This window comes from Macaca fascicularis, chromosome 8 (genome assembly GCF_037993035.2).
Source record: "Macaca fascicularis isolate 582-1 chromosome 8, T2T-MFA8v1.1".
Classification (NCBI taxonomy): Eukaryota; Metazoa; Chordata; class Mammalia; order Primates; family Cercopithecidae; genus Macaca; species Macaca fascicularis.
In genome coordinates, this window is record NC_088382.1 from 139685938 (window position 1) to 139709583 (window position 23646).

Here is a 23646-nt window from a genome sequence, read left to right on the forward strand (position 1 = left end):
TCTCATGATTTGAGGAAGAAAAGAAATAAAATACCGATAAATGCTACAACATGGAAAAACCTTGAAAACATTATGGTGAGTGAAAGAGGCTGGTCACAGAGGCCCACCTACCATCTGATTCCATTTCTAGGAATCGTCTCCAAAAGAGACGAATCTACAGAAACAGGAAGGAGATTAGTGATCGCCAGGGGTTGGGGAAGATGGGGAGTGAGATGCATAGGGGTCTTATTTTTGGGGTGATGAAAATGTTCTAAAATTATGGTGATGATTGCACAATTCTGCATGTATATCAAAAAGCATTAAATGTACACTTTAGGCCTGGTGTGGTGACTCACGCCTGTAATCCCAGCACTTTTGGAGGCTGAGATGGGAGGATCCCTTGAGCCCAGGAGTTTGAGACCAGCCTGGGCAACGTAGTGAAACCCTGTATCTACACAAATGTTAAACGTTAGCCTCGTATGGTGCTGCCTGCCTCTAATCCCAGCTACTGGGGAGGCTGAGGTGGGAGGATCGCTGGAGCCTAGGAGGTTGAGGCTGCAGTGAGCAGTGATCATGCCACTGTACTCCAGTCTGGGAGAGAGAGACCCCATCTCAAAAATAAACAAACAAAAGGAACACTTTAAATGAGTAAATGTATGATATATGAATTCTATCTCAATAAAGGTAAGCTTTTTTTTTTAAGAGTAAAGGGAGGTGGGGAAGTAGGTGATGGGTGTGCTAGTAGGGTACCAAGCAAGAAGTAACATACCCCGTCCAGCACTATTTCACCTCTCATTTTCGAAGACTTTACTTTTCAAAAGATCTCTTTGTTGAAGTATAACCAGTCGTCTCCTGGAGCTGGCTCAACTGAACTTGCAAGAACCAATCATATGTCTCTTTGCCCAACTCAGAATTGACACCACATTGGCAGCATGCAACCAACCATGGTAGAACTATTTACACCACAGGAATTGACAAAGGCTACAATTAAGGGCTTTTTAATTAAAACACATTTTGTTTCAGAGTTAAACATTTACCAGCTTATCTGTGGGGATAACACACGTAGAGAAAAGCGCATGTATTAGCAGTGAATGGCTTGATGGAATTTTCACAAACTGAACTGACCTTTGTGACCAGCACCCAAAGAAAGAGAACAGTGTCTTCACCCCCAAACCCTTCCTCCAGTGTCCTCTTCTAGTGTTTACCCAAAGGTAACAACTGTTCTGACTTTATTATTTTTCTGTTTCGAGATGGAGTTTTACTCTTGTTGCCCAGGCTGGAGTGCAAGGATGCAACCTCAGCTCACTGCAACCTCTGCCTCCCGGGTTCAAGTTATTGTCCTTCCTCAGCCTCCCCAGTAGCTAGGATTGCAGGTGCCCGCCACCACGCCCGGCTAATTTTTTGTATTTCTGGTAGAGACGGGATTTTGCCATGTCGGCCAGCCTGGTCTCGAACTCCTAACCTCAGGTGATCCACCTGCTTCGGCCTCCCAAAGTGCTGGGATTACAGGTGTGAGTTACTGCGTCCGGTCTGTTCTGACTTGTAACTGCACAGATTGCTTATTTTTCCACATTAAGTGGAATCGAAGAGGGAATTCTTTTGAGTCTGACTTCTTGCATGCAATGTTAGGAAATTCATCCACGTCACTGCATGTGGTTAGAGAGTGCTCATTCCCGTTACTGAATACATTGTATGAATAGTCCCCAATTTATATATATTTATATATTTCACTGTGGGTGGATATTCGAGTAACCTGCAGGTTTTACTGTTGCAAACAGGACTGCTACGGACATTCTAGTGCACGTCTTTGGCCAATGTATGTCACATTTCCACTCATGAATCTATGGGTCACAGAACACGAGTATGTTCAGCTTGAGTAGCTATGTAGCTGACTTCACTGTGACTCTGTTCCTGTTCTGTCTCCTGTTCCATGCCCTTAACTTCCCTCTCCTTGCAAGCAAGCGGGGTCACCACTCTGGCATCTTCCACTCTGGTGCAGACCAGACTGGGCCTGGGTTTTGCATGGGAAAGTAAACCCCAGGCCACTGGAACTAGTTGATGGGTAACCCTGGGGGCACCGCTGTTCCTCCATCTTCAGAGCTCACTTAGGGTGGCAGAGCCATAAAAGGAGCTTCAGATAGGGAAGTATCTGGTAACTGGAGGTGGAGCCAGCCAGGGTAGTCTCGGTGTCTGACGTTTCTAAGTGCTTCCAGCTGAGCAGGAACCGGGCTTGCACATTCAGACAATGTATTCTTGTGAATCTTTGTTCAGCGGCTTAATGCACCATAAAAAGAGGTCCATTGTCAAGCAGCCTGTTTCCTGGGTGGGAGTCAGCAATATGCAGCCTAAGTGGGTAGAGCCAATGCGGCTCAGAGGCTCCCCGGCTTTGGCCCTCGGTTGGGGGCGGGTGCTGCCCATGCCTTTGAAAGGAGAGTAGCTAACGTGACTCCCCAGACTCCGCCCCTTTCAACAGCGGGCGCTCTGCTCGTTACTTCTGACTGGTTTCATGTACTCACTCATTCAAGAAATACTCACCAACTGCAGGTCAAGCACAGAGGAGGTTTACGTCTGTAATTTCTCACTTGTCACTGGGGAAGGTGAGGACTTTTCAAAGTTCTAGTCATTTTATTCTTTTTATTTTGCACATGGTGGTCAGTGTGCAAGTTCTCATCATTTCTGAAGTGGTGAGTGCTAAGGATTAGTATTCTGTGCTACTGTGTTAGGCACTAGGACAAGCAGGTTACATGCAGCATCCCATAACTGATGTCATTTATCACGCTAATTCTATGATACTAAGACTACCATTATCCCATTGGGGCAAAGGAAAAACGCTGAGGCTTGAAGAGGTTAAGGCTCAGCGCATTGTTTTCTGATTTCATAGTCCAGACTCTTACCCTCCCCTGATCCAATCCCTCTGGACCCAGGTAACAAATGGCTGTGGCTGGCCCAGCCAGGCTACCAAGCTGCCACACTTAGGGATGAACAGAAGCTATGCTGCCGGCGACGAAAGGCCCCAGGCCCCGCATCCAGTTCACACTCCACGGAGAAGCCAGTGGCCGGGCATGGACAGCGTGTGTCTAGCTTTATAGACGGTCACGCAGCACTGCGCGGGTCACTGAGCACTGTTCCACTTGCAGCCCACAGACTCCCAAGCTGAGTGTCACATCTAAGGGACCTTGAGGCTCAGAGCGTAAGCCATGTGCCGAAGGTTACAGAGATGGCTGTTCACATGTGGGCGTCTCAATAAGTATCTGTTGCGCACATTTGCTGGTAAGTGACCAAAGCAGAAGGTGAGCTAGGTCTGTCAAACTCCAAATTGTGTGTCCTTTTCTTTTTTTGAGACAGGGTCTTGCTCTGTTGCCCAGGCTGGAGTGCAGTGGTGCAATCATGGCTCACTGCAGCCTTGACTTCCTAGGCTCAAGCAATCCTCCCACCTCAGCCTCCTGAGTAGCTGGGATCACAGGTGTGCACCACCATGTCAGCTAATTTTAAAACTTTTCCATAGAGATGAGGTCTCACCATGTTGCCTAGGCTGGTATTGAATGCTGGGGTCAAGTGATCCTCCCGCCTCAGCTTCCCAAAGTGCTGGGATTACACGCATGAGCCACTTTACCTGGCTTCTGTGTTCTTTTCACTGCATCTTAACAAAGCAGGAAAAAGACAGCTGTAGTTCTATAAGCACTGAGCCCAGGATGAGGGTTCTCTCCACTATTAGAAGGGGCCCCGTATGGATTCCAGGTAATCCTTCCTTGTGATGTCAGTTCCAGAGTCTCAGGGACTTCAAGGTGGGCCACGAGCGACCTGAGTCCCCACCCAGGGATGCTGACTAAATGCAAATTCTCGAGCCCTTCCCGAGACTCGGAATCTGCCGGCACTGGGGACCTCAGGTGATGCTGCCAAAATGTGAAAACCTGGCCCTAATATATTTTAGGCCAGTGTGCATGTGACACATTGACCATCTTGTGCCCTCAAATTTTCTCAGAGCTATAAAGTTTTAAATTCTGTTGAAGTGTGAAGCCAAATAAGGCTTCTCCCCTGGCGGTTTTGCAGAAGGTCAAAGTTTTGGCCTCCTGAGCCTCAGACTAGGGTTTGCTGTGTGGTAAGAGTTTGCAAAACAGCTGTTTATCTGAGCTTTAATTCCTGTTTTCAGGAGCTCAAGTGTTTCTGTATGGGCTGCTGTGCTCACACACAGACACGCACACTCTGCTTTCTTCTCAGTCACTCACATTGTGCGTGCACCAGGTCACCCTGTGTGCCAGCTCCACCTCTAGCTCCCAAGTGCCCAGTGGCTGTCCATGACATGTTGTGAGAAACGCCTTAATTTCCGAGTCTGGAACTTCATTACACTTCATGGTTCGCCCCTCCCTGGTGCTGACCTAATGGTAGAGGGCCGGGACAGGCCAGCTTTGACCAGCAGCAGCCAAGAGGCAGCACAGGGTTGTGGCCAGGAGCTGCAAGGCTGAACCCTGATGTCAGGGCTCAAAATTCTTGCCTCCACCCTTCATGAGTGACTTGACTTTTTGGCAAGTCACGACTCAGCTGCTCTGAGCATCAGTCTCCTAATCTGTGAACGGGGAAAATAATCGTTCCTGCCTCACAGTGCTGCTGAGAACTGCAATCGTGCTGCTAAAGCTCTTGGCCTGATGCTCAGCCCCCGCGGACCCCTCAGTAGGATGAGCCACCGCTGGTCCATGGATCTGCCTCCATGGAGTGCTCCTCAGTACAGCACAGGGACTTTGGGGCTAGGCCTGCCTGCCTTTAGTCCGCTGTTTCCTTCTCCTGTCTGCTCCATCTGTTGCAGGGATGCCACATCGTCCCAGCAGCTTTGCAGGAGCTCAATGTGTGCAGGCCCCTAGGATGAGCTACGCCCCTTTCTCCAGGCAGCTCCCTGCCAGGTGAACTCTATAGTCATTACTTACCCGTCTCTCTCCACTTCTCAGGGACAGAATATGGGGCTGTCTTTGCAATCAAAGGCCTGGCACTGTCTAGACAAAAATGGAATGCTTGTGGAATATGCGAGCCTCAGGTGTGTAACAGTAAGGTGACCTAATTTAGTGGACTTCACCTCCATCCCAGGCAACTGGCTGGAGAGGCCACTCCTCTGTGGGAGGGACACATGCTCAGACACCCCTGCTAAAGATGTGAGCCCATTCACTCCAAATTACCCACATAGTGCATTACGGGGAGAATAAAAGATTTCCATGGGGTCGGAGAACACACGGCGGGGAGGGGCAGGGGCAGAGAACACATGGGGGCCAGAGAACACATGGGGGGCAGAAGAGAACACACGGGGGGCAGAGAACACACGGGGGGCAGAGGAGAACAGGTTAAATGATCTCAGTAATGAGCATTGCTGCTACCACCACTGCACCCCTGCCACACACACACATTCAAGCCTGCAACAGTACCCAGCAGGCGGCTGGGCTGGGCATGGTGGCTCATGCCTGTAATCCCAGCACTTTGGGAGACTCAGGTGGGAAGATGATGTGAGCCCAGGAGTTTAAGACCTGACTGGGCAACAAAGTAAGACCCTGTCTACAAAAAGGAAAAAAAACAATAGAAGTGGGCACAGGGTTAGGGGAGGGGAGAAGAAAGAGGGTGTGGAGAGTAGGGGGCTGTGGCTGGGGCCACAAGGACCTGGGTCCACATGGCTGCCCATCACTCAACTGTGGGAATGTGCCTAATGGTGTCACGCGCCCGGCCAAAGACTAAACGCATGTAAAGGAAACATGGGCCCAAGCACAGTAAGCCCTCCAAGGACCTGAGGTGGAGACAGGGGTAGGCCTCCAGTTCCGGGCCTCACCTTGGAGCTGGTGGATAAGGCAGGGGCTGCTTTCAACAGAGTCAGCAGGTGGCGAGGGAGGACGCCAGTTCCAGACAGACACTGTTTCAGGCTTAAAACCACACAACCGACGTGAAGGAACGTTTTGTCATCAGATGAAAAGCTGGCTTCGCCTCTCCCTGGATTATCCAGGTCACTATGTTAGTTTTTCCCAGAAACATCCCGACAGAAAGCCGCTGGCTTCCATGCCCAAGCCCATTTCCCCTGGTAGCACATGTTTGAAGGGTTTGTCTTGGACTGTGAATAGGCACATTATGTCTACCAACTTTTTTTTTTTTTTTTTTTTTTTTTTGACAGCGTCTTGCTGTCGTCCAGAATGGAGTGTAGTGGCATGATCTTCACTCACTGCAAACTCTGCCTCCCGGGTTCAAGCAATTCTCCCACCTCAACCTCCCGAGTAGCTGGGAATCACAGGTGTGAGCCACCACACCCAGCTAACTTTTTGTATTTTTAGTAGCGATGGGGTTTTGCTATGTTGGCCAGGCTGGTCTCGAACTCCCAACCTCAGCTGATCCACCTGTCTTGGCCTCCCAAAGTGCTGGGAACACAGGCGTGAGCCACCACGCCCAGCCACGTCTACCAACTTTCACGAAAGACGATAGAAGAAATGCCGAGACCAGAACTTCGGGGTCCTCCATGCCGCAGTGGTTCTCCATAACAGAGAGGGTCTTCCGGGCAGTGGGAATCCCGAGTATGGCCTTGGCGCCAGAACCACCTGTGTGCACTCCCGCCTTAGTGATTTACAAGCCACACATCTCTTGTGTGTGAATGAATGTCTCTGAGCCTCATTTGTAAGTTCTGTAAAGCTGAGGGGTTCACGCTTCTCCTGGCTTGCAAAGGATTCAGGGGGTTAATGCAGGCAGAGTGGCTGGACCAGGTCTGCTCCACTGCGTGGCAGCACTAGCCGTGACAGCTATGTGACAGAAGCAAACACACGGCGCTCAGTCTAAGTGCTGTCCACATGGCAACATGTAAGCCTCGTGCCCCTCCACCTTCTTCCTGCTCTGTTCACATGGACAGGCACAGAAGTGGACGTGGTGGAGGCGGAAGGCGGAAGGTGGAGGACAGAAAGGGTCTGAAGGCCCACAGTTTGTAAGCTGGGGCAAGTACCACAAACTTTTATGTATCCAGAGTGATTGCTGACAAGGGTTGGAGTGACACACACAGTGCCGTGTTTGCTGTGTTATGTATACACCCGAAAGCACAGCCAGAGGAAGCCTTGATTCTCTCCTGTCAGCAGGGTAGTGAACAACTCACAAAATGGCCTGATTTCAGAAGTTTGGGATCAACTGAGAATATGTTTATTTAAAAGCAATTTTAAATATTAAAAAAAGTAGAAATTAACACATACAGTACTGAAAAACTGTCACATTAAACACATGTGAAATGACAAGTGTACTGATGTTTGATGATAACATCCAGATGAAAATTCGGCATTTAACTAGTGGCACTACAGGATTCCTATACAACATGTTGAAGTTCTAGGCAATAAAAAAATAAATAGCAATTGCTGTTCAACAGTAAAATAAGATACACACTATTTGCAGAACATAACTTTCCCCTCTGGGGGAAAAAGAACTAATTTGCTATTTTTTTTCATAAGGTTCCATATCTTCAAAATACTATATAATGTACAAAATTGCAGATAGTGGCTTACTGAGTTTAAGATCAAGATCAGACTTAAACTCAACAAGATCACCAAAGGTATATCTACCGAGTTTTCCTATGTCCCATATGTCCCACAGTAAGCTGGGTTAGAGAGAACTCAAATTCCTGATGGAAAACAAAACCGAACAAAAAAACTAGAAAAAAAATGTATTAAAAATGCTGCGTAAGTTGCTGCAAAAGGGGAAAAAGAATAGACACTAACTCCATGTAATTTTAAACATGCAGCTTTTGTGTATGTGTGTTTTTTTTCTTTTAAAAAAAAAAACAGTTTATTTTGAGATCAGTGAAAAGAGTCTAGGCCACAAAAATGAAGAGCTCTTTAATGCAAGTTAAAATGTGTAAATGAATGACTGGGACACTGAGCAACCTCAGATTCTGACTTCCATCCTGACACTGGTGTGGCTTCAGTACCGAGGCTGCTAAAGCTGCCAGTCACCCCAGCATGTCAACTGGTTCCTCATGCTCTCAGTTTGGTGTGGAAATTCACATGTGCCCTGACACTGAGGAAGCAATTGCTTAAAATCACTTTCCAATAACAGCTGATAAAATATTTTGCAGGTTTGTCATGCAAGGTTTATTTATTAGGTAGCTATTCAAAGTTTGTATAGCAACCACTTAAGCAGAACTAAATTAATATTCACTAAGCACTGTAACGATGGAAGACGGCTTTTCCTAAGGGTTGGGTTGGGAGTTGTGCTTCTGTGAAATTAACATCTCTCACTCATTGCCAAGATTCTCTGCTTAAAAATATTAGTTTTCTGTGCTGTTGCCAAAATAGCAATTTAAGCAAATGTAGTGCCAGAATGACACATGAGCCTCGGACTCAGGGAACAGTTTCACTGACTGTGGAGTACAACTATTGCGTTCTTTTCCAAAATTCAGACTGATGTAAAAGACTGAAATACAGTGTTCTTAAGGATCTGATAAACATGGCTGGGATGAAAAGAAAACTGAGAGGGAAGAGTGCTTTTCACAGTGCAATTCATAGCAGCGTTCAAAAACTTGGTTATGAATTGACTTGAAGGTGGACAGAGCTTAAGACTGGAAAAATTATCTATAATTGGGGTTTAACAAAGAGCATGGGAAAAGAAACACTTGGTTTCAGCACCTGGATTCTACATACAGTAGGGAAACTGTGTGAAGGGTTGACTTTTAAATTCATCTTGAAGAATCTTTTAAAAGTTTAAATTTGTCCAAGAACAAAACTAAAGAAATAATAGAAAATGGATGCAATGGATGCTTCAACACATCTGAGGGATGTGCATTCATAACACAATGTCAATCCATACTCTTGAGAAAACCAATGACTAGAAACAAATATTGTTGCAACCTTATAATTTCTGCTTTAATGGCAATCAAGTTTAAAAAATGTACAATTCCACTTATCCATACTATTCCTTTATAAAAGGCAGATTTCAGGTAAGCTTCTAAATGCATGCATAATGTAGAGGCTAATATTTTCTGGCAGTCCTTGGTTCCTGAAAGTTGAACTTCATATGTGTTTTAAACTTTTGTCAAAATAGTCATGAAAGATATGTTATTTTTGCATAATGAGGTAATATATCAGGGGCGGGCACTCATAAGACAGTATAAATCCACTTGTCTAAACTTGCATGAGGCTGTGTGCATTGTAAAATGCCACAAAGAGTTTTGGGTCAGTGAATATTTTGCTGAAGGAATAATACTTACATTTAACTGAGCACTTTTCTGTAATAAATACCAAAGTAGGTTTTTGTAGCTGTAAACTGTGTACACAGATAACTACAGGCTGGTCTGTCATGGAGCTAAAAGTTTCACCTGGAAAACAGAACCCACCTCTTTGCTAATGTTGCATTTTCAGTAACACAATTGAGAATACTGCATTGTTAGGAACACAGAGTCAATTCTATGCCTTTCAACGGTTGCTGGAGACCACTTCTATTTGCAAAGTCAGCAGTTCCTATACTCCTATTTTTGTTTGTTTGCTTGTAAAACAGCATAGAGAGATGCAAGTGCTAGATGCCAAGGATGGCTTTGGCAAACCAGTAAGGCGCGCCGGGTCCGAGGCTACCCTCATACTGGCGAAGGCAGAAGACCACAGGATATTTACAACACACACTATATCCCCCTCCTGAGGTGGCCCTTCCATGAGTTTCTTACTCTGTAACAGCAGCTATATACACACTGTGCCCAGGGTTACATGGAGGCAGCAGTCTTGCATGAAGGATGTGGACAATCTTAAGGTTCTGCTTTTTGCTAGTCAGACAGGATATGAACAAAGGACACTGGAAAGACCCCCTTCCTTTCAGGCTGTCCTTCGATGTGGCCAATCTGCAGGGAGAAAAGAGAGTGGTCAGGATGAAGGCAGCAGGCAGTGGCCCCATGACTAGCCCAATGGGTAAGAGCCCAGCCCAGTCTGCCCACAGACCTGGGGGTGGAATCCCAGGCTTACCCTTCTTCCCACCCTTCAGTGAACTACAGAGAGCTTAACGGTCATAAACTACATAAGGAAACAGCAAACGACAGAACTTCCAATATGCTCAGCATTCTATGTGGATCTTGCTGCACCCACACAGCAACCCCCAGAGGTGGATATTTCTTTTTTTTTTTTTTTTTTGAGACGGAGTCTCACGCTGTTGCCCAGGCTGGAGTGCAGTGGCGCGGTCTCGGCTCACTGCAAGCTCCGCCTCCCGGGTTCCCGCCATTCTCCTGCCTCAGCCTCCTGAGTAGCTGGGACTACAGGCGCCCGCCACCGCGCCCGGCTAATTTTTTGTATTTTTAGTAGAGACGGGGTTTCACTGTGGTCTCGATCTCCTGACCTTGTGATCCGCCTGCCTTGGCCTCCCAAAGTGCTGGGATTACAGGCTTGAGCCACCGCGCCCGGCCGGATATTTCTTACACAGTTTACAATCTTCATTTTACAGATGAAGGGACAGTGGCCCAGAGAGGTGACATGCTCTCCCACAGGCATGGGGCTCTAGAGTCCTTGCTCTGAACCAGGGTGCCTGGCTGCCTTTACAGCTGGGTGACCTCAGACACACCTTGCTAAGTGTCTTCTCTGTAAAGTGGAGCTACAAAAATCCCTTCTTTCCAGGCTTGTGTGATACATTTAAAAAAGAAAAAAAAAAGCATATGAAAAGGCCGCTATGTAGTATCACTTGTTTTCCAGTTACTGTGGAGGAAGAATACTGTGAAAGTTTGAGACTGATGGTGGCCAATGGCAATCTTATTGTCTGCTGCATTGGCCTGTAAGCCACAGTTACCTGTAAAAATTTTCTAATTACTTCAATTAGATCAGTATTGATTGCACTAAAGAAAATCACGTAATGGGCCTTCAACAGAAGAAACAAAATCGTGCACATTGGCTTCCAATGCCAAATCGATAGGGAGGAAGGTGGTTTTAAGAGTGGAACAGAGTCAACCAGGCCCGCCCAGCTCTCCTGAAGGCCTGCCTACCTACCACATGTGGTCTTAGTTGGCATCGTGCATGTGTGAGGTCTTTGTGAATTTCACATCACAGTTAGGATGTGTGTGGCACCATCTTTACGTCTGGCGAGGCATGTAATGGTGGCACACACAATGTTCCCTAGGAATGATGCCAGGGACACCAATGACAGCTTCCGACTGCCCTCAGGTATCTCTGCTGTAGTCATCAGTTGCTTAGCAAAGAACATGATCACTGCCTGATTCTAATAATATTAACAGATTACAAAGTGAGTTCCTCAACATCCTTGTGAGAAATGAATAATCATGTCCCATTTTTCAGAGGGAAAGTGAGGCTTACAGTAGGGGCATGCTTTATTTATCCAAGGCCCACAGAGCTTGTAACTGATTCACGCGGGGGGCTTCAGACCCCACCTCCTCGTCATGAGACTAAATGGGCTCTCTGACAGGCTTCATGCCAGGGGCAGGCCCCACTCTGCTGACAGAGGCTGAAGGCACCCCCTGGGCCCCCCTAGGCTGATCCCTTTAGTTCAGGGTTTCTCAACCACGGTGCTACTGGCATCCTTGCTTGTGGGGGCTCCTTGAGTACTGGAGGATGTTTAGTGGGATCCCTGGCTTCCATCTACTAGGTGTTGGTAGCAACCCCCTTCCTTGGTCCTGACAATATTTCCAGATGTTGTAAATGTCCTGGAGGGCAAAATTGCCCCAGTTGAGTCCAAACAAAATCCTTAGAGCTGTGATTAAGAATCTGGGCCGGGCGCGGTGGCTCAAGCCTGTAATCCCAGCACTTTGGGAGGCCGAGACGGGCGGATCACGAGGTCAGGAGATCGAGACCATCCTGGCTAACATGGTGAAACCCCGTCTCTACTAAAAATACAAAAAAAAAAAAAAACTAGCTGGGCGAGGTGGCGGGCGCCTGTAGTCCCAGCTACTTAGGAGGCTGAGGCAGGAGAATAGCATAAACCCGGGAGGCGGAGCTTGCAGTGAGCTGAGATCCAGCCACTGCACTCTAGCCTGGGCGACAGAGCGAGACTCCGTCTCAAAAAAAAAAAAAAAATAATAATAATCTGACGTCACTGTTTAGGCCTGAAGGAAGAAAAGTCAAGGTGAATGTGTGTCCATGCATATGGGTGTGTGCACACATTATATACACATGTATTTCTGGGCATTCTTAGGTACTGCTGGCTCAATGGCGAGCCTCAGGTCCCTTCCTGGCAGACAAAACTGAATCCCTCTTGGCAGTAGGGGGCTCAGGCTGCCAAGGAAGGGGAATTTTCAGCCTGATGGCAGGAAATGATCAACAAGGAAAGCAGAAGAGGGGGCTTGTTCACTGTACCTTGGACTAGCAGTTCCCATCGGGACTTACTCCCTGGCAACCTGAAAATTAACAGATGTGCGGACTGCCCTCACAGGTCACTGATAGCCTGAGTACCCAGCAAGGCCTATGAGAATGCTGATGTCTTTCCCTCCTGATGCCTGGGCTGCAGGTTTTAATGTAAAAGGAGTTTTCATAGATATTTTCATTTAATCTTTTCCTAACATTACATGGAGAAGGTGTCTTGGCCTATTTGACAAAGAAAGAACTGCAGACTGGATTAAGAATGGAGCCTGAGGACTTGTCAACTGCTTAGCCTGAGCAGGAACTCCGGCCTTCTGATTCCCAGCCTGAGGACAGTGTGGAATGGTGAGCAAAGCATATAGGCTCTGGGGTCAGGGCCGATCCAGAATCTTGACTTAGCCTGCTTACTGGTTGAGGGAGCACAGGCAACATGCTCAACTTTTTTCTGCTTTAGTTTTTTATCTGAAAAATCAGAAAATGCCTACAATTTACAAGGTTACATGATACCGTGGGTAAAGCACATACAAATGTGAATTCTCTTGACCTGTCTTCAAAGCCCCATGGCTGTTTTTCTTTTTTTTTAGACAGAGTCTTACTCTGTTGCCCAGGCTGTAGTGTAGTGCAACCTCTGCCTCCCGGGTTCAAGCGATTCTCCTGCCTTGGCCTCCCGAGTAGCTGGGACTACGGGCGCACGCCATCATGCCTGGCGAATTTTTTTTATTTTTAGTAGAGACAGGGTTTCACCTGCTGGCCAGGCTGGTCTCGAACTCCTGACCTCGTGATCCATCTGCCTTGGCCTCCCAAAGTGCTGGAGTTACAGGTGTGAGCCACCGTGCCCGGCCAGCTCCATGGCTGTTTTTCTAGCATGTAATAGTGTGTGACACAGAAAATACAATTGAGAATACTGCATTCAATGGCTGTTGGGTGAGTGATGCAGCTCAAGGGACCTCTTTTACTGCACTGTTTGTAGGCTCCCATGTGGTGCCTGCCAAGGCATGCTGTATGAATGTACCAATGAAGTGGATGGATTCGTACGTACCCACCACTCCTGGTCCTCTTCCCCTGTGACGATAATCACTTCTCCCTCGATGAATGTGAGCTCGTCATCGTTGTCCGCCTGGCAGTCATAAATGGTCTTCACCCGCCTCACTTTATTTTTCCCCTTAAAGAAAGAAACTGGGTTTTAATTGAAAGAATGGCCTGAATGGAAAAAAAGAGCAGCGGTTCTTTGTAAAATGGTTGACCTTGGGCAAGTAACTTAACCTCGCTGAGCCTTGATTTCCTCACCCTTGAAGGGCGGGAAGAGTGCCTGCCAGGTGCCCGGCATACTGTGTGCTCTTAAGGAACCACAGGCCCTTCCTCTCCCCCCATCATCAGTGTGGCCCCGCATTGGTGATTGGGCATCAACAAGTTATTTTCACCAGAAAGCAAACACTATGGGTAGGGATCAAAATTCAGCTTCACCAAAAAACATCAAGCACTCGGTATCCTCCCAACCCACATCAGCTTGCAGAATGACAGCAGAGTCTAAAAATGTTTTTAGGAAACATGACGTAAAGCAAAATGTGCAGCTTCGACATACTGAATGTGCAGCATAAACAAATTTGTCAGTCCCCTCATGCAAAAGAGCAAGTCAGTACATGCTGGTTAAACACAGCAAGATCGGCCTGGGGCTAGGAGAAGTCTATGTAGTTCCTAAAACAGTTTTAATTTTTGATCAGTTTTGATTTGAGCATTTATTTGTTGAACTTCCAGTTCTTTGCAAACAGAAAAGTGAAAATAGAGGTGTCACCTTCTAAGCGATGGGTTGTTTGTTTTGCACCCGGCTAATTGGCAATTTAAAAAAAAGCAAGCTGTCTGTTTAAATGTTTTGGGTGGAGTGACTCTTCCTCTCTGTCCCCTGGTTTCTCCTTTAATCACCCTGATAGTTCCAGCTGCTTTCTAAGCTCCCTTCAGGGCCTGTGCGAGTGGGCTGGAGAAGCCTGGCAGAACTGTGGCAGTGACTGCGTGAGCAACTGAGAGGCCTGTAGTGTGTTAATTTATAACGCGGAGATTAAATGACATAATAAAACTGTATAGTGTGTAGCATGAAATGAAAATTTTGCGTAAGTGGTGCTTGGGAGTCATGAAGAGTTCCCTTTTGAATACTAGAAGTATCTACCATCAGACACGGCAGCCTCCAAAATACAGGAAGATGGGTTTTATTTTTCTTAATTTAAGTATTGATATGACATACTTTTATTGTAACTTTTTTTTTTTGAGAAGGGGTTTCACTCTGTTGCCCAGGCTAGAGTGCAGTGGCATGATCACGCTCACTGCAGCCTTGATCTCCAGGGCTCAAGCAATCTTCCCGCCTCAGCCTCCCAAGTAGCTGGGATAGCAGGCATGTGCCACCATGCCCAGCTAATTAATTTTTATTTTTTAAAGAAATGGGTTCTCCGTATGTTGCCCAGGCTGCTCATGAATCCTGGGCTCAAAGGAACCTCCCACTTTGGCCTCCCAAAGTGCTGGAATTACAGAAGTGAGCCACTGCACCCAGCCTCGTTTTAATTTTTTTTGAGACAGGGTCTTGTACTGTCACCCAGGTTGGAGTGTAGTGGTGTGATCACTGAACTCCTGGCCTCAAGCAATTCACTTACCTCTTCCCAAAGTGCTGGGTACTGTGTATAACAGAATGTGAGGGGGGTAGAACTGCCATGTGCAGTGGGAGAACTTTTGGTTTCCCTGTTGACTGTGTTCCCCCTCCTGGGGAGCTGGTGCCCCGGTGGGAGGGCAGCTATGTTCCAGATAAAAAGCATGTGACATCTTCCTGGAGTACCACATCTCCACAAAGAATGTGAGGAATAAAATCACTTATATTAAAATAAAATTGATATACAGTAGGAAACACTTCATGAAAATGACAGAATATGAGATTTCTACAAAATTCTATGCTATTCTATTATATCGAGAGCTCTATCTCCAATTCCTTTAGGAAGATGCAGTGAGAAGGTCTGACTCAGCAGATACTCAGGGAGCCAGGCGCAGTGGCTCACGCCTGTAATCTTAGCACTTTGAGAGACCAAGGTGGGAGGATTGCTTGAGCCCAGGAGTTCAAGACCAGCCTGGGCGACATGGCAAAACCCCATCTCTATCAAAAATATTAAAAAAAGCCAGGTGTGGTGATGCGCACCTGTGGTCCCAGCTCCTCAGGAGGTTGAGGTAAGAGGATCACCTGAGCCTAGTAGATTGAGGCTGCAGTGAGCTGTGATCGCACCACTGCACTCTAGCCTGGGAGACAGAGCAAGCCCTTCTCAAAAAAAAAAAAAAAAAAAAAGAAAATACCCAGACATCTGAGAGGGAAACTGCTTTCTCACGACCCTCAGGAAAAGAAAAGTTTCATCTTCAAGGTTCCTAGATAAGAGTGACTACTTGCTGAGTGGTCTAGGTGCCAGCCAAGTGCTACTCATTTGTCACTGTATTTAATCATCTGTGAGCTCAGATGTTATATTAGCTCCTTTTTGTATGTGAAGAAAGTAAGGCTCAGAGAAAGTAACTTGCCAAGGTTGTACAGCTATGTTAGGCACTGAAGCCAGGACTTGAAGCCGTCTGCTGGAGCCTAAAGCCTGAGTTTGTAACCCACAGGCTCCAATCCACCATCATGCTTGAACCAGAGCACATAAGGGTCAGGTGAGCAAGCTCTCGCTTTTTCTTGTGTAAGTTGGAGCACTCGCCCTCCCACCAACTTGCAAAGTGCGGCATAGGGTTCCTAAGGGCCTGAACACTGGTCCCACCCACCGTATTGATTTTTCTGGGCAGTGGTACAGGCGTCTCTGGCAGAGTAGGCGTGAGGTCATTGGAGTCTTCAGATGCTTGCTTTTGGATGGCATCTCTGGACTGCACATTTGGGGACAGATCCAATGGGTGTGACTTCGGTGTGACCTCAGAGGGTTGCTGAGCCTTGGGTGAGACATCTCCAGTCTGGGATTTTGCTAGCAGGTCTCCCAGCTGTGGTTTGGGGGGAAGGTCCTTCATCTGTGGTTTGGGAGGTAAGTCTGAGAGCTGGGGTTTGGGTGGCAGGTCCCCCAGCTGTGGTTTGGGGGGCAGTTCTCCTGGCTTGGGTGGCAAATCTCCAACTTGGGGCCTGGGGGCCAGTTCTGTGGGCTTCGGGGGCAGGTCTCCAGGTGGTGGTTTTTGTGGCAACTCTGCCAACTGTGATGATTTCTGAAAGATTTCGGGCGGGATGTTGGATTTGTCTATGGAGAGATGATCTGTTTTCCTTAGTGCCACTGTGGAAGCAATCAAAAACAGGGAGGTCATTGGTGGGAAGGGCTGCTTTCCTGTCAGTCACCTAAAAGAGGCGCCATCATCACGAAGGGAACTGGCCTACAGTGAGCACTTGAAATGGATGGACTCAGGGGCCAGGTCCCCCAGGCGCTTCACAAAGACAGTGTCTGAAAGCCTGGAAAGCGCTACAGTTCAAGACTTCAGGCTTCAATCATGTAAGAACAAGATGTCTACATTTATCCAGAATTTAAAAAAAACACGCAGAAACAGATTGCAGAGAATCGGAAAGTACAGAGTTCTTAAGCCTAACACCTAAATGTAGCCATTTAAAATTATTTTATATAGCTCCTTTTAATTTTCCTATATATTTTCTATAGATACAACTTTTACTTGCTTTTATCTAATACCATTTTAGCAACAGTATTTGTCATGTTACTAAAAATTATTTACTAGTCGCATATAATTTTGAATGGTGCATTCTATTCCATTCTACAGCTGTATCATAATTTATTATGATTTCTCCCCATTTTACATGATTCATGCAGTATGTAAGAGAAGCAACAAAAGGCTTCTTCTCTCTCTCTGTGCCCGTCTCTTAACTTCGGTTACATTTTGGTGATACACATGCATGTGCTATGTCTTTTAAAAACCATACAAGGGATACATACTTTGTCTGAAACTTTGCTTTTCTCCCACTTAATATGTTTAGGAGAGTTCCAAATCAGTTCTTTTTTGTTCTGTTTAATGGCTGCACAGTATGCACAGCTTAGGAAATGTATCAATTTGTTGACCCATTCCCATAGCTCTTTGCACAGCTCTTGGTACTTAGAAAACTATGGACATGTCTCCAATTCTAGTTCTACCGCTTACTAGCTGTGTGAATTTAGGCAAATTACACAACCTCTCTGTGCTGCAATTTACTCATCTCTTAAAACCCTACTTCAAAGGGTTGGCATGCAGATTACATGGGTTAATATATGCAAAGAATTTACTGACAGGTCCTGGCACGCTGTAAGCATTATGTAGTAGCACTACCATCACTGTTAGGGTTCTTTAAGGCCCTATTACAGTATTACATTCCTGTTTCACTCATTTTTGTAACTTTGGCTCCTGGCATAGGGGCCAAGCACATAGCATGCTCTCAGGGAGGAAACAGCTGACTAAGGCACACTGAGTGACTCACACTAGGAATTTGATCCTAAAAATATAATGCATTCAGAAAGACATTCTTAAAGAAGGAGAAGAAACAGATAAACCTCATGTTGTAAATGTCACAGGCTGTACTGGGGCTGTTTCTGCCCATGACCTGTCTAGTTGTATCTCTAAAAAAATCAAAATCAAGGGGCACCCTGCTCACGGGCTGGTTCCTAAAACTTCAGCTGAGGTGGTTTGGCTCTAATAGTAAATTTACATCAATCGCATTCTTCTCTTGGAAGCCTGAAATTGGCTAAGAAACAATCTGAGCCAGGCAGTCAAGAGGGAAAAAGCTAGGGGGAATCCCTGCGGTGGTGGGGCTAGAAAGGCCTTGGCTGTGAGTCACACTGATGGGGCAAGAGAAACTGTAAGTGCCAGGCATGGAAAATCTTCAAAATATCCCAGCCTCTTCACCTGCAGCACCAACTCTAGGAATTTATCCTAAAGCAGTGATCAAAGTCACACACAGATGTCTGTGCTACAGTGTTTGGCACAGTACTGCTTATAACGAAAAAAATGCCACCCGTCTGAATGCAGAGGATTGTATGGACAATAAATAAAAATTAGTCAGGTGTGGTGGTACATGCCTGTAGTCCTAGCTACTCGGGAGACTAAGACTGGAGGATCGCTTGAGCCCAGGAGTCCAAGGCTTCAGTGAACTATGACGGTGCCATTGCACTCCAGCCTGGGTGACAGAGTGAGACTGTCTTAAAAAGCAAACCAACAAACGACAATGATATGTAGCCAATAAAGATTATACTGTTGTGTAATTAATAGCATGAAAAATGTTTTTATTATGTCAAAAATATTAAACAGAAACTTTAAAAAAGAGCAGAGAAAAAAAGACCAAAGATATACACTAATTCATCAGTTATCTTGGGTGGTAAGACTTCAGGTAGTTTTTATTTTTCTTTTTAGTTCTATTGAGACAGGGTCTTCCTCTGTTACTGAGGCTGGAGTGCAGTGGTGCAATCAGGGCTCACTGCAACCTTGACCTCCCAGTCTCCAAGTGATATTCGTGTCTCAGCCTCCTGAGTAGCTAGGACCACAGGTATGTGCCACCACACTTCAGCTAATTTTTAATTTTTTAGTAGAGATGTGCATGGCCATGCTGTCCCCAGCTTCAGGTATCTAGACCCTGTCCCACATCCTCTCTCCACACTCCTGGCTTTGGTGTGACAATGTGACTGCTGGCACCTGTCTGAGACCCTTGAAGGGAAGAGGCAAGGCTGGTCAGGGCCTCAATGCACACTGGCCCAGGTGATACAACTCTGGGCAGGAGAGAGATGGGACCACAGGGCAGGGAAGGAGAGGAGACTGGTCTTGAGATGTGCTGCATGACGCAGCTTCACCTTCTTAACAGCCCCGTGATGTGGATATCACCATCATCTCCATCTTCCAAGATACCGAGGGAGGCCGTGGAGCCTCCCAAGTCACAAAGTGAGTAAGGGATGGTTGATTCCTAGCCCAACGATAGTTCAGACTTACAGGAAAAGGGTTACCATTCAACCCCTATTTGCTGGGCATATGCTGTGCCCAGCACCATTTCAGGCACTTGGGACACAGCAGATGGAAAGGACTAGGCCCCTGCCTGCTGGGAGCTCACACTCTGCGAGAGGGTGACAAGTAAACATGCAGTTACCAGAGGGTGAGGGCAGGTAAGCAGGGGAAGGGAGAACAGAGTGCTGGCTGGGTGTGGAGGAAGAGAGTGACCACCAAGGAGGGTGTGGTCAGGGAAGGCCACTCTGATACTGCAAGAATAGGTCAAAAATGTGCAGGAGGTCTGGACATCAGCCATGTTGATATCTGGTGGGGGTTGGGAGAAGAACCACCGGATGGCTCAGGACAGAGAAGTGACGTGATTGAATGTGGAAGGCTACAGTATTCTGCTGAGAACAGACTGCAGGACCAGGTTTGAAGGTTCCAGGCAGACAGGGTAGGAGGCTCCAACTGTCCAGACAAGAGATGATACTCATTTGATCCTGGGTGACAACGGTGGAGATGGTGAGAAGTGACTGGGTTTTAAATAGATGTGGAAGGGGGAATAAACAGTATTTGTGCAAGCACAGGATGTAGTGTGTGAGAGAAAAAGAGTTAATTAAGCACCTCTGTCAGGCTTTAAGGCCTGAACATCTGGAAGAATGACACTGCCTTTAACAGACGGGGACACTGAGGGAGAAACAGTCTGGAGTGGAGTCAGAGTCCGTATTCCAGTTTTAAGTCGAGAAGCCTGTGAGACATTGTGTGGGGAAAAGCTCGCTCCTCTAATCGTGCTTTTTCCTCCACTCTCACACCACAACGATCATCAACACAGAAGAAAACTTCTGTGACCAAATGTGTGGGGGTCTCACCCCACCACTAAGCAGTGGACACCAGCCAGGTGTCCTCTAATCCAATTCTGACACCATCTACCTGGAGACAGCATTAGATCCCATAGCTTGAGGCTCAGTTCCCCAGAATGTTCCCACCTTCCTGCCCAGTCGCAAGCCCAGGCCTCTGGAATTTCTGACCAGTTGGCTTCAACTGGGGTTCGACTGATTTGCTAGAGTGGCTCACAGAACTCAGAGAAACACTTACCTAAGTTTATCAGTTTACTAAGAAGTGTGTGTGTGTGTGAGAATCATGGTTCACTGCAGCCTTGGTCTCCCAGGCTCAAGCTATCCTCCCACCTCAGCCTCCCAAGCAGCTAGGACTACAGGCCCGTGTCACCATGCCCAGCTATTTCTGTTTTTTATTATAATCTGTAGACACAAGGTCTCATTATGTTATCCGGCTGGTCTCCAACTCCTGGGCTCAAGTGATCCACCCACCTTGGCCTCCCTAAGTGCTGGGATTACAGGTGTGAGCCTTCTCAGGGCCACAGCTCCTGGCCCTAAGAAGGATATTTTAAAGAATAAACAGCCGGATGAACAGACACACAGGGTGAGGTCTGGAAGGGTCTTGAGCACAGCAACTTCTGAACCTGTGGATTTGGGGGTGTGCCGCCCTCCCAGCACGCGGACGAGTTCTTCTTCACTTTCCTGTTGGCCTCCACGGGTTTAGCTTTCTAGAAGCTCCCTGAACCCAGTCTTCTAGGGTTTTTAATGGTAGCTTCATGACGTCAGCATTCCTTCCCCCAGGGTATAGGGTAGGACTCTCTTAGGGAAGGATCTCAAACCCACAGTCGGCAAGATGGGAAAAGATTACAGTCCTGCCTTGGGCACATAAAGGAGGGCAGGAGAGTTTCTGTTTCCTGAGGCCTAACACATCCAGCATTACAACAAAAGACTGTAACAAGGGATGTGGACATTATGAACTAGGAACTGTGGATGAATACCAATACATATATACCTATAGCTCCAAATATATATATATATAAAACACCATAGGCTGCTCCTTGGTTTTCAACCACAGATCCCTTATACCAAAACAAATGTGTCTATCAGAACATTTGTTGTAGCATTTATAAAACAGTTACAAAAATGCTGCCACCTAAAATCTGGAGAAGTCAGTGTGGGTAGGGATGGATTTAAAGAAATAACTAATTTGTCCTATGAAGTCATACAAACACTTTCATAATTGTGTACTAACCTCATTGTTCTTTCCTGCCTTGGTCCTCATTGTTCTTTCCCGCCTTGTTCTACTGCTATTGGACCTTAGGATAAACTTGTGCAGAGCTGTTTCGCACAGAGATCAGCTGATGGTTAGCTAGATCCAGTTCCTTCTTGGGCCATTTTCCACAGGCATTCCATCCTGAGGGGGCTTCAACTCAACCTCCCAATACATCTGATCGTATCAGTATTATCATAAGGCTTATTTACACGAGGAAGCTGAACCTTACCAACGCCCCCAGTATTACACCATATTGTGGTACAATCATGGTACAATTTAGCTTCATTACAGATTAGTAAGAATGACAGAGGTATTTCCTTTGCCTTCCCAATAAAATCTCCCCTTGGCCATATAACAAATGTTATTAAGGACAGGTGTTGTTAACAATGGCCATGACTCAGTCATTTCTGGATTCAAAGTTAATTAGAGGCAGAGCCAATCACTATGTCTCATCTCACAGGATTGTACTGAGACTAGTTTCCACTGGGTGCTATTAGTTACAGCATAGCCCACCTGTCTCCTGCAGGCAGGACATGGGTGGTGTTAATTTTACTAATTAAATAGAGACAGGGTCTCACTTCATTGCCCAGGCAGGTCTTGAACTCCTGGGCTCAAGTGATCCTCCCACTTCAGCCTCCCAAAGTGCTAGAATTAAAGGCTGGAGCCACAATACCTGGCTTCCTTCCTTCCTTTCCTTTCTTTCATTCATTCGATGGGTGTTTAGAATAGTTCCTATACCTACCAACGACACTGCAGAACATGTTTTACTTTGCCCTAATCTAAAGGCACAGGCAGTCATAGTACATTGATGTAAACTGCAAGTGCCCTCAGATAACTTCCATAAATTCAGAAGGCCGTAAGAGTCCCACAGGTGTGCCCCTGAGCCTCAGCAGCCAAGACTGAGGGTCACTGCCCCATGGCCACTTCAGCCTCTATTTGTGTTAAAATTGTGAAGACCTGTTGGGTCTGGGTACAGGCCCTTTCCCAAAGCTGCATCTTAGCATTCTCTTCAGCACTGTTTATTTAGTCGGCCTGGCTCACTCTGCCAAAACCTCCTTATCTTTCCAGGCTGACTCCTATCCTTTTGCCTTCCTCCTGGAAGAGAACTCCCTCTAATCTGCATTTTCTTCTGAATTCTGCTCCTCATTGAAAGCAAACTCAGCTTATTCCAGGATACCCAGACCTGCACCTATCTCCTATAAGGCCCTTTTCTGTCTGGTGGGTTAGTGTTGTTTAACGCAACATGCATGTTGCTGCAGTGCGTACTAAAGTCCTGAGTACAGTTAGGATACATGTTTTGTATCCAGAAATGTTGGGTGCCCCATACTAGAGTTAGATGAGTGGTGGTCACACCTACATGTAGTTTAGTGTGAGTCTGCCACAAGGCCTCCTACAGCTTTCCTTGTGTCAGGTTGGGACCATTCCCTAAAGGAACTCAGATCCACTATGTGATGCCCACTGTTTTATTGATTGATTGATAGTGTCTCACTCTGTCACCCAGGCTGGAGTGCAATGGTGCAAACATGGCTCACTACTACCTCGACCTCTTGGGTTCAAGAGATCCTCCTGCCTCAGCTTCCCATGTAGCTGGGACCACAGGTGCATACCACCACACTCTGCTAATTTTTCAAATTTCTGTAGAGGCAAGGTCTCATCTCACTCTGTTGCCCAGGCTGGTCTCAAAATTCTGGACTCAGGTGATCCTCCAGCTTGGGCCTCCCAAAGTGCTTGGATTACAGGTGTGAGTCACTGTGCCCAGCCCCACTGCTTTAATCTCATTAAGAACCCAATGTTTTCCCCTATTCTGCTTAAGAGCTTTTCATACACAAAAGGGTGGTAAGAGTGTACATAGCACACTATGGCATGTTGTGTATGCTACCATTACATTTTGTCCTTTATACCCAAATATCTTTCTAAGCATCTGATCAAGGTTTATATTGATAGTGACATAAAAATCAGTGTGCTGGGAGCACACATTTGGTATCAGTGAAGCAGGATTTGTTGGAACAGCTCTGACTCACAGAAACATGTGGTTTGAGAAGAGAAAGGATAAAAGGGTGGGGGATCAGGAATCTTTGGATTCCTATGTGGCCATGTGGTCACTCGGGGTATGAAGCCACAGCTGTGTTGAGATAAGTTACTAAAGGTAAAAGTTACCAGTGGAATTCAGAGATGGATCCAACTCCCTGGGAGTTGGTGCACTGGATGCATAAAGAGATGCAAGCTAAGAAAAAAGTGAAATATTTAATACCTTGGTTATTGTTGTCCATAATGGCTAAAATAAAAGAGGGTGCTGGGTCAGGACTTGAGGCTGGACTAAGCTCAGATGTGGGTCTGCCTGAGC

At 46.5% G+C, this 23646-nt stretch overlaps 1 protein-coding gene across 8 annotated transcripts in view; it reads right to left on the reverse strand.

Annotated features, from left to right (window-relative positions):
* Positions 1-7099: 7099 nt before the first annotated feature.
* ASAP1 (ArfGAP with SH3 domain, ankyrin repeat and PH domain 1) overlaps positions 7100-23646 on the reverse strand; it is a 396678-nt gene continuing 380131 nt past the window's right edge. For all 8 annotated transcript variants that reach the window (XM_065519634.1, XM_045399283.2, XM_005564080.4 and 5 more), the window contains 3 exons: positions 16029-16519; positions 13291-13413; positions 7100-9799 (listed from right to left, as the gene is read on the reverse strand). In XM_065519634.1, the coding sequence (XP_065375706.1) occupies positions 9725-9799; positions 13291-13413; positions 16029-16519 (689 nt within the window). In that variant the 3' untranslated portion in view covers positions 7100-9724. The remainder of the gene's footprint in view (positions 9800-13290; positions 13414-16028; positions 16520-23646) is intronic.